General features: G+C 39.1%; 2 protein-coding genes across 5 annotated transcripts in view; one reads left to right on the top strand and one right to left on the bottom strand.

Annotated features, from left to right (window-relative positions):
- Positions 1-2,026: 2,026 nt before the first annotated feature.
- tmem130 (transmembrane protein 130) lies at positions 2,027-6,470 on the bottom strand. The gene is made up of 7 exons (XM_078279975.1): positions 6,410-6,470; positions 6,152-6,323; positions 5,925-6,070; positions 5,703-5,787; positions 5,319-5,521; positions 3,278-3,384; positions 2,027-2,167 (listed from the first exon to the last, which is right to left on the bottom strand). Exons 1-7 carry the CDS (start codon positions 6,468-6,470, stop codon positions 2,027-2,029), a joined length of 915 nt encoding a protein of 304 aa, XP_078136101.1.
- A 2,163-nt stretch (positions 6,471-8,633) lies between these two features.
- Positions 8,634-11,620, top strand: part of baiap2l1a (BAR/IMD domain containing adaptor protein 2 like 1a) — a 30,445-nt gene continuing 27,458 nt past the window's right edge. For all 4 annotated transcript variants that reach the window (XM_078279158.1, XM_078279156.1, XM_078279157.1 and 1 more), the window contains exons 1-3: positions 8,634-8,931; positions 10,440-10,515; positions 10,681-10,767. In XM_078279158.1, coding sequence (XP_078135284.1) covers positions 8,881-8,931; positions 10,440-10,515; positions 10,681-10,767 — 214 coding nt within the window. In that variant the 5' untranslated portion in view covers positions 8,634-8,880. The remainder of the gene's footprint in view (positions 8,932-10,439; positions 10,516-10,680; positions 10,768-11,620) is intronic.

Here is an 11,620-nt window from a genome sequence, read left to right as displayed (position 1 = left end):
CGTTAATCTTATGATGGACATGTGTTGTGATATTTAAACAAACGAACCGTCAACGGCGAAATAAAAACCTCTGATTTACGAGAGCGGTCTGAGAGACCTCCAGCTCACAGCGAGGTGTCTGAGCATGACTGGCCGAGCGACGAGCTAGAAGCCGGGGCAGGCGCCTGCTGGCTGTCGCCTCACTTCATGGAGGGTCTCAACACCGAAAACTTTATAGCAAATTGTCAATTCGGCATCAGTTTTCGCAAGACTGCCTATATTCGAAATCTAAACAGTTAATTTCTCGTCTAAAACGTTGTCAGAAGTGAATTTAATGATAAATAAGATGGTGAAAATGGTTAAAAATGTCCCGTTGTTGGTTGTTGCTCTGTCTGCAAGTTCCGAGTTGGCAGTGGGCGTGACTTATAAGTTCGACCAATCAAGTACACCTAGGAAAAAGGAAAAGGGAAAAGACCCTGCTCTGAAGTAGGAGCTAAAAAAGTACGCTACTGCGGCCAGAGGAACTTAAAAATCCCCAAATTTTTCCTGTCGGAACACGACGAAAAAAGTGTTCTAGAAACGTTTAGTTCTAAGAACTGCAAAAATCCTTTCCGACCGGAGGGATTTTTGCAGTTCTCAAAGAGGATTTAATGAAACAAGACTGGGGCCAAAGTGTACGTAGGAAACGTGAAATGAAGACTATGATTCATTTTTTGAATGTTGTAACATCCCTTTATGAAAAAAGTAAAACAGAAATCTGATGAAAAACCGTGGATAACTAACGGTATATTATTAAATGCATGTAAGAACAAAAATGTATTATATAGCAAGTTCTTAAAGAAGAGAACAAAAGAAGCAGAAAACAAATATAAGATATACAAAAACAAACTGAACAGAATCATGAGAAAAAATAAAAAAGAATTATTACAGTAAACTACTGGAGGACAACAGAAGCAATATAAGAAACACCTGGAAGGGATGAAATTATCAAGAATAAAAAAAAAGGCAAAACAGGAGACCAACTATTTTCAGACTAAAAACAATACAGCGGTTAAGGATATGAGCTTAGCTGCAAATGAATTTAATGATTTCTTTTGTTGGAGTTGGTCCAGGTTTAGCTGAGGAGCTCACAAAGGCTGGCAGTATAAATGATGTGGTAAGCAAGAATGTAAATATTAATGAATCTATGTTTGTTAAGGGAACTGATAAAAAAGAAATTATTGAGATTGTTATAACATTTAAGAGTAAAAAGTCCACAGACTGGAATGGTATTGACATGTTTATGGTCAAAAGTATTATTGGTTGTGTTGTTAAACCTCTAACACATGTATGTAATCAATCTCTGAAAAACTGGAGTTTTTCCAGATAAAATGAAAATGGCAAAGGTGATACCAATATACAAGGCTGGTGATACACATATACTTTCAAACTACAGACCTGTTTCACTGCTCTCCCAGTTCTCAAAAATACTAGAAAAAAATATTCTCTACAAGGCTCGACAACTTCATAACTAAACACAATATACGGTGTGATCAGCAATATGAAAGAGAGAAAGAAAAACACATGTTTTATTCTTTTTCTGGAAAGCAAAGCAAAGCAAGGCCCAAATGTATACATCAATATGAAAAAGAAACATAAATAAATGAGTGGCTTGATCCATTCACAGCGTGCGTAAATTAACACTCATTGTTTAAACATGACCTGCAGTTGTGCCATTAATTTATTATGAGTTTATTTTAATGTCAGCCTAAGCTCTGTGGCTCATTAATTGATCGCTACTTTATGGAAAGTGACCTAACAGCTTACTGAACATTGGTGTCTTTAGCATTTCTTAACACAGCTTAGACCACAGTCCTAAGTACATACAGGCACTGCTTATGCAACTTGATTCATTAAAATCTACAATATAACATGGTGACACGCAAGATGAGAATTGTCCTGTAACGCCATAATTGTGCATTTTTCGTCTGCCACAAACCCTACACGTACATGTATCCACAGGATGCTGGAGCACAGACGGAGAGCAGGCGGAGGAGCAGTGTGATAATTAACTCAAGTATTGATTCCCATACTGCAGAAGGAGTGGCTCCTTCTCTCCCCTCCCCACGTTGGAGAAGTTAAAAAGAATCGTGCTTTGACCTCCATAGTCCTGGTTCTTCTGGAATATGGCGTTGCTGGAATTAGCAATCTGCAAAAACATTTAGTTTGTTTCAAAGTTGCTTTTAGATTAAACACAGTTCCACAAACTAAATACATTTCTCGGTGTTCCTGTGCCACACACAATATCTTTTATTTCTGGGCACAGACAGCCTCCTTGTGGTCATGAACTGCATTTAAGCACAACCACTGACGCTCTTTGTGAAGGTTTGGATTCTATTCATCAGTGATTATTTACTGCTAAACATGATTAAGCACTTTACTGAAACTTTTCCCAGTTTTTCCACAGTGCACATGCATTGAAGCCAGTTTGATAATATTGGCCACATTTATTGTCCTTTATTCAGCTCTTAGTCAACCCTTCTTACCCCTTGAAACCCTGTATAAAGAGTTATATTTAAAGATTAAATCCTACTTTTAACCAGAGATCTTCAACACGGGGTCCTCAGAGTTACTGCATTATTACCATAACAATTGTTTGATACGTTTTTGAAAGTTTTTTTTCCAAAAATTAAAATGTCTGAAACAACATTAACATGAATCCAAGATATTATTAGCAAGGATAAATCAGCCTATTTATGAAAAAAACATTTGATGATAGGCTTATTGGCCTGTACGGTAACCACTAATGTAGGCATCCACAGGTACAGTTAAGCTTAAGGACGCACTGTGCTGTTAACTGTTAACATTAAAACATGATGTATAAATATATATGAATATGTCAACAATTACTACTTAATAGCTTAGTATAGTGCATCACTAAAAGCATGTGTAGAGGCTTCAGGCCGCCCTATAGATTACTGTAGGCCCAGTTTAATGTGCAACTCAATTTTATACAATGGTGGTCCCTGCTCCGTCTCACTTTCAGCTAATACAATATAAAAAGTACATCTGATACTACTGTAAACCACTGAGAAATCTTTTGTTAGAATTTTTTTGGGGTCAGGCCAAAGGTCTGAACCCTGTATACAGGCATCCTCTAGGGGGCCCTCCCCGCATCCACGGCTATTTATTCTAGTATCTTTGTGGGCCCCCTTCTCACATGAGGGCCCTATATACTCAGCCCCCCCCGACACCCCTGCCCTGCTTTATATAATGTAATTAGTCATTGTAAGATGTTGCAACCCGTTTAGGTTTGTACCTGTGATCTGTTGTAAAGACGCGGGTGGCAGGCGATGACCATGATGAAGGAGAAGGTTGCTACAAGAATGGCAGCACATGACAGGATGAAGAGCATGTGAGGGTTATCTGCAATTCACACAGAAACAAAAAAAAAATGTTACTTGCGCTTGTGGTCCTTTTCTTATTTTCATGTAGTTCCATTTGAAATGGGATATTTTAGTTAAAGCTATAGTGCGTAGTTTCTGTCGCCCCCATGAGGAATTCTAAGTAATGACAACAACACTGTAGCCAAGTCCAAAAGATACAAGTTTCTGTGACCCCCCCCCCCTCAAAGTCTCCAATAGCAAGTCAAAATGTTCCTGCAGCTAATAAGAAGCTTACACTAAAAGCTGGCTATTACGTATTAGAGTTGGATCACAACAGCAGCGAATCAATTGAACACAGCAGCCATGTGCCCGGATTCCTTCATTCTCACTGTTCCCTCTCTGTCTGTGGAACTAACACAGCTAAACGGCACATGTTAGGTTTTTATCTGAAACACCCCATGACACTACACAGTTTCTCTCAGTTTCAAGAAGCGTTTTAATTGATCCAGAAGGAAATTAGAAGTTCAAATTCTTCATTCTTATCATGTGTACAACAATTACAGAGAAGCAGTCACTGGCAATGGAAATCTTGAATCTAAGACATAAAATAGTGCAAGTTTAAATATAGGGCTACAATATAAACAAGAATAAAATGTAAATAGAGTAATATAAATTTGTGTCGACAGTATTGCAAATGAACAAACAGAATGTAAACAGGAATGTAAATATGTATGGCAAGTAATAAATATACGTAGAGCTGTTACAGTTTGTAAAACAGTAAGTTAAGTATTTAAAGGTAAAATGACATGATGATGAGCTCAGAGCAAGCTCAAGAGTTCTAAAAGTCTTACAATCTGCATGAAGAAGCTGTCCCTGAGCCTGGTGGTGCGGGACTGAAATAATTCATAAATAATGAACTGTATGCATGCAAGCATGCACCAAATCAAATTGATGAATCATTGTAAAGAGTCACTGATTTTAATTCATTGTTATTTATTCAAATTGCATCAAAGCAGAGTCTAGCACTGAGAGCCAAGAGAGCCAAATGGCCATAAAGTCGCTAGTGGATTCACATTTAATTGGACAGTAAATAAAATGAACCAAAGGGTTACAAAATGAATAATATACGGTATTTAATAATACAAATAAATAGATAGAAACATTATGGAAAATAAATACATTTTGTGAGGGTTTATGGTATGATAATATAATCAATTATTAAGATTTCCACAGTGACGTGGATCAAGGTGTAAATAGGATAAGGGGGAACACAATGGCAGCACAAGTAACTGAAAACTGCCTTCAATGTGACGTCCCTTCTCCCGGTGATGTCCAGGCCCCTTACTCAGGCTTCAGCGTCGTGAGCAGCAGAACTTTCTTTCTTTTAAAGACCCACCCTGCGTAGCAGCCTGATTGATTGGGGTTAGGCATTGGACCTGTGTAGTTAAGGTCAGGATAGCCTATTGGTCAGGGTAAATAGGGCCTGAACAAATCAGCTTCCGGTACCTCGCACCTCTTGAATGAGTGGTGAAGGATCGTAAAGTCAAATGCAGTCCTGTATAGTAAAGTGAATGAATGAGAAGAATCTACAGAATTGTGTAGAGAGCCTCAGCCTTGCTGTGTAACTTCACGACACTTTTGGCGTTATCTATTCGATTTTTGAATGGTTTTTATAACCCTGAAAGGGCAAAGAGTTTTATAAACCCTTAGAAAAACCATGATGAGTTGTGATAATCACTAGAGTTTCATTGTTGTTACAAGAATAATATACCATTCAGAAATGAATCCTCTGATTTTTAACTCCTGTTTCTTTTCTTGTCCAATTTAGTTTTTGTCTTTTCGTCTCTCCTTCCCTATTTCCTTCCATCTTCTTTTCATGGTAAGTAGCCTGCGTGCGTGTGTGTGTGTGTGTGTGTGTGTGTGTGTGTGTGTGTGTGTGTGTATGTGTGTGTGTGTGTGTGTCTCGCCACTCACTGTTTCTCCTGACATAAAGGCTGAAGGAGGTCTGCAGCTTGCTGATGTCATTGCGGACACTAATGTCCAAGCAATGGACGCCGGTAGAGGTGAAGGTGTGGTTCAGTCGCAGGGTGTTTTCATACAGCACTATCAGCGTGCAGCCCCCAATCATGTCTGGCACACAGTTGGGCAGGAAACGCCAGCACACCCATATGGGAGGACTAAACACACACACACACACACACACACACACACACACACACACACACACACACACACGATAAGAGATTGGATGATATTTTTTTATTGGCTAAAATCATTTTTAACTTGCATTGATCATATTGCATTAAAAAGGTCTTTAATGGCGATAAACACAAAATAAAAAAACAAAATGTAGCTTACCTTCCATCAACATGAAAAGCCAAACTGGTGTTCTGAGACACCTCATAATCTGAAGGCCCATTCAGCTCGATGTGTTTAATAGGATCTACAAATTATTTTCAGTTATAAGTCATTTCATCACTTATTTGTTTCAAGGAATAACATGTAAAGTAGCCCTACGGCTAAATATGAAGCTTTTAAATTTGGTAAACTGCACATAAACTAAAACGTAAAACTACAAACCGAGCACTTGGACATCCGTGGAGTAGACGTCAGTAATTATAGGTGCATATTTTGTCACTTTTGCTCCTACTTTCAGCCGCAGTGTGTAGTTCCCTGATTCTGAGTAATGATAGCGGACCACCGGCTCAGTCCCCTGGATCACCTCTCTGCAACAAAAGAAGTATTAATGGAAAAAGAAAAGCATCCCAAACCTTTATTTATAGTTCAAATATGAAAAGTACTTGTACCCGTTCCCTAAGTCCCATGTATAGGTAAACTTTGCTGTGCTGAAATTCTTTTGGGGATCGAAGAGTTCAAACATGGTCTCAGTGGGAACATCTGAAGCCAGTTCTCCTGTGTCCCTCACATAGGTGGCGTTTCCCTCCATCTGATAGAAAACCAACTTCCCAGCTATATTTTCTGTTTCGAAAAATATATATATACTTAGCTATGAATCAATGATGCGTGTAAGAAATGTATAGATGAGAAAATGCTAGACTGCTTACCCAAATCTGTCAAAGGGTCTGTGGTCTCTGCCACACCCAGGATGACCAGGGGAAGGAGCATCAAGATCCATGCAAAAAAAAGTCTGCAAGAATACATCCAGCAGTTTAAAAAAGGGTCAAGAATGTCAAATGTCTTAAATGTTAATAGATGTTAGATTTACCTGTCCATATCTGCTGGTCCTCAGGAGGACCTCAAGTAGAAATAAAGAGAAAGCTGAAAGCAGAGTGGTGGGACATGGGGGGGAGGAAGTGGGTGATGTGGCTCAGAACTGACTGCCTGTGAGATTCAGAGCATGCAGATGAGAGCTGTAAAGGCTTGAAATTGTCACCATGCGTTTGAATCATGTGGCTCTGGAACAACAGTCTGCTTTTGAGTAGGAGGCTCTGGCCTGGCTCACATTCCTGTCAGTGAGGTGGGGCTTCTTTCTAAAATGTGGCTAGTTTTTTTTCTTTGAAAACTGAAACAACGCTTGATTTCATGACAGAGGAGGTGTATTGATATCCACATGGTGGTGCTAACAACTCAAGAATTACCCCCAAAAGCAGGATTTTTAAAGTGGCTATTCCTAAAATATGTTGAGAAAGTATATATACAGTATAATAAAAATAGTATTAACATTTCTTGTTGGTCTTTATTTCGATTTCATAATAAAAGTCAACATAATAGCCCCCCTTTCACTCTCTTACATATACAGTAAAGAAAAAAAGATACAATTGTATGTATAAAGACATTCAAAATGTACTCATAATGGATAAAACAGAGCAGGAACATTACATTATTTGTTTTGTCTGGCTAAAATATATTGAAGCTACACTTGAATAAAAGGCTTGATTACTAACTGGGCTCCAGATGCACCAATCCGATACACCGGATCAGTATCGCAGGCAGCTAGTACTAACCTTATGATCATGACATGACCAATCCACATTAAATACAGTTTCTTTGTCAGTGTCCTTATACAATTTATTGTTTCCTGCTATCGTGTCATGCTGGGCTGCTGACTATTTTTCTTTGTTTTACAGCAATGCCTAGCCTCATGCTACCTAACATATAAATGATTCCACACAATGAGGTGACGCATGACAACAGATTTGAAATGTTGAAGAAAAAAAAAGAGAGCACATGTTTCTCATTGGTACTCTATATTGGCATACCAAGAATGTAGCTTTACCTCAGTCATAATATGTGATGCGTTTCAGCCTCAGCAAAAGCATGTTGGTGATAATACACTTATGGCTTTTCAATATATTGAGGTATACCGCCCCCATCAGGCCATGGACAGTCATGTTTTACAGTAAATGCCAAACCATGTTTCCATCAACTTTTCCTCCAAGTTTCTAAAACCATGTGATATTTTTACTTAGCTGCATATGATACATGTTAATGTCTTATCAGGTAGTATAAAACAGCTTCTCACATGTAGCCCATTGAGGTGTGACTTTGTCATAAAACAGTGGTTCCTGATCGTGTTGCAACTGCGTCAGGGTTGGGGTCAATTGTAACATCTGACTTCTTCCGTTCACATACATATTGTGAACAATATGTCACATGTAATCATCTTAAATGGGTAATTTGAAGACAGATGCAAGTTTAATATATAAAAACATGGTTGAGCTAATCCAAATTGTCTACTGAGAAAAATGCAGAAAGTGTTGCAACTGTCCCCAGTCTCACCTACATGTACAAGTAGGCCTACTGTACTTTAGTACAATTTACAATGTACAAGGTTCTTGTACTTTACATAGTAGGTTATCCATATTATGATCTTTTCTCCTTCTACTACACTGTATATGAAGGGACTGAATCTGGCTCCATCTTGACCAGTTGACCAATGTTGCTATCATGTTATGGCATCAGAAAGACAGTGGGCATTCTTACCTATACCTTTTTAATACTTGTGTTCACTTTCAATGTTCAATGCTACTTTTACTTCAATAAAGCATCTAAATGATCTGAATCTACAGTATAACATCCACCACTATGTGGATTTCTGTACAAAGTAAATATTTGTATTACATCGCCCTCTTATGGCCAACTGGAGCATTTTATGTTAACGCCAGAACACTGCCAAAATGAGTCATGCCTTTAAAAATTGTTTTTATGACAGATGTAGAACACTATTTCATAAGTTGTGCATTTCATCCAACGAGAACTTCAATTTGTATAACACCTATGGTGACGTCACGGTTCCCTCCCTCGCGCTCCTCCGCCCTAAAGTCTCTCGGTGTCCCAGTCAGTCAGTCGGCCAGTCAGTCAATGCGTCCGCCGCCCATTGCTGAGCGTCTCTCTGCCTACATGCACGGACTCAGGGTGCAGACAAGGAGCAGAACCGACTGTGGGATTTATTATACGGAGTGAGTTAACACCTGGATTACGAAACCATTGTTATTTTTCCTATTTTTTGTCTTTTCCTTTTTTTTTTTTTTTTTTTTTTTTTTGGACTTCTGGGCTTGAGAAACAACCTGCCATCATGTCTCGGGCTCCAGAAGATGTTAGCAAGCTTACTGAAAGTACATACAAGGTAAGTCTCATAGCAAATAAGTACATAGTAATCGATATTTGGTAGAGATTATCCCTGGTTTGTGATGGAGGCTAAAGAGAGGTAATCAGCTTTTCTTAGTTGGCTTATGATTCAGGTTTGTTGCATTTTAACACTGACCACAAATCACAGCAATACCATACTATAAAATTGTTAGAGAGTTATGGTGTATGGGGTGCCTGTGCTTTTATTTTATTGGGACAGTTTTCTTCCCATTTACCACTTTTTGTATAATAGACCCATTCTTTTGCTTTCAAACTGAAACTTTCTATTGTTGCTTACAATGGTAATAAAGCATTTTTATAATCTAAAAACAGTAGGCTATTTTAAGTCCAACAAGAAGATGAAAAGTACATTTTTTCAGTCATTATATTATTCATCGATGCATACAACACAGTAAACCACAGTGCAGTCAAAAGCCCTCTTGTCTGTCTGACATGTGATGAGTGAGTTTTTCCCATAAAACAACCTGCTCTAGCTTGTCAATGGACATAAAATGATTTGATCAATAGTCATTTAATCATGGGATTTATCTCGATTAGTAGATTACTCTTATCAAGTGTACACTGCTGCCTCTCACATGTGATAAGCAGGTGAGTGTGTCTGGGTGTGCGGTCTCTGCGAGGACCACATGTCATCAAAGTCCAAAAAAGTTTAGGAGAGGTTAAAAGGTAATGCTATGCTTTGGGGCTTGGGGAATAAGGGTTAAATGATCTTTTAGTGTCTTCGCTGGATTAGCAATACAAAGTGTGTGTGTGTGTGTGTGTGTGTGTGTGTGTGTGTGTGTGTGTGTGTGTGTGTGTGTGTAAGAGAGAGAGAGACACACACACACACACACACACACACAAACAAACAGCGAAAGAGAGAGTCATACCTATAGTTTACAGTGTGTCACAATTTCAGCTGGGAGAGAGAGAGAGAGAGAGAGAGAGAGAGAGAGAGAAAGAAGTGAAAAAAGGAACCTGTTTCCCTTTTTTTTCCTCCTCTGCTCTGTTCTTCATGTAAAGTCATACCTGCCCCTTCATTGTTCTATTGCCTGCCAGGGGAATAGAGACAGGGAGGTGAACAGCATTTGATTGTTGAGGCATTTCAATAGAGAGAGAGAGAGAGAGAGAGAGAGCTGAGGTTCATGCAACAAATAGCTGCAACTTTGTGTGGGACTTTGAGTTGTTAAGCATATAAGAGGGGTCAAGTTAAAGATTGAAAGTTTAATTGTTCTTGCATGGTGATATTTATAGAGCAACAGCACAAACACCCTTGTTTTCATGTAATCTCTTCTGCACCCACTCATACAAAAATAGCCTCATGAGTTTTATTATTCTCGCCAGGTCCTTTTTTTAAAATTATTTTTGAAAGGAAATTAGAGATGTTTGTAAGCAAGCGAGAAAATTACTTATAAAACTGTGTGAAAATGTATCATTTGATCAGGAAAAGAGGAGTTGGAATTGTTGCTTTTCTCCACAACCTTTAATCTCTGCTCTTTGTCCCAGAATGTGATGGAGCAGTTCAACCCAGGCCTGAGGAACCTGGTCAACCTCGGGAAGAGCTATGAGAAATCAGTCACAGGTAAACACAGCTTCACCCTCAAAGTTGGATTACACCTAATGATCTATAAGTGCTAATGGGAACTTTGAATTTGGCCTCAATGTAAATAGTATTCCCACTAATCAAAGAGTTGAATAAAGTTTCCTAGCCAGTAACTTCATGATGTTTGTCTGTCTCCCCGTGCAGCGATGACTCTTGCTGGGAAGGCCTATTTTGAAGCGGTCTCAAAGGTCGGAGAGAATGCGATCGTGTCTCCAGTCTCCAGAGAGCTTGGTGAGTTTCATGCGAGTCCAGGTTAAATCCACCTACTGTGAGTGAAACCTCAAGCGGGTCTGTTCCAGTGTCTCTGTGGTGAAGCTATAGAGCTTGAAAAAGATAGTGATTCATCACCTTCATTTCTGTTGGAAATGTACTCAAAGGAATAGTTTGTCATTTTTGGGAAGCGCACTTATTTGACTTTTTTGCTGAGAGTTAGATGTGAAGAGCGACACCACTCTAATGTCTGTATGGTAAATATGAAGCTAGAGCTAGCAGCCGGTTAGCAAAGACTGGAAAAGGCTAGCCTGGATCTCTTCGAAGGTAACAAAGTCCATCTACCATCCCCTCTAAAGCTCACTTATTAACACATTATGTTTTGTTTGTTTATTTTCTACAAAAATCAAAGTTAAAAATATCAATTTGTGGTTTTACAGTAGGGGTTACCCTCAACCTCACAGTGACAACAAGACTCTCGGAATTCACTGCTGCCGGCCAAGAAATAGCCCCGTGGTTATAGAGTGGTTTTAAAATTCTTGGCAAGAAAGTGATGAACTGCATTTCCCAAAATGTCTAACTGATTCCTTAAAGGAACACACCGACTTATTGGGATTCACTGTATCCCCAGAGTTAGATAAGTCCATACATACCCTTCTCATCTCCGTGCGTGTCGTAACTCTGCCTGACGCACCCACCGCTAGCCTAGCTTAGCACAGATCCTGGAAGCACTGCTACTTCTGCTACTTGGGTGGAGTGATTTGCTCGCAGCAGCTGAGAAGCTAATCACTCCGCCCAAGTAGCAGTGCTTCGCCTTCTGAGAATATAGTTCCCAGTTTGTATACTGTTAGAAGATGGCTGTGTCTCATGTGAC

Source organism: Sander vitreus, chromosome 21 (assembly GCF_031162955.1).
Source record: "Sander vitreus isolate 19-12246 chromosome 21, sanVit1, whole genome shotgun sequence".
Taxonomy (NCBI): Eukaryota; Metazoa; Chordata; class Actinopteri; order Perciformes; family Percidae; genus Sander; species Sander vitreus.
This window is presented reverse-complemented; position numbering and strand designations above follow the sequence as displayed.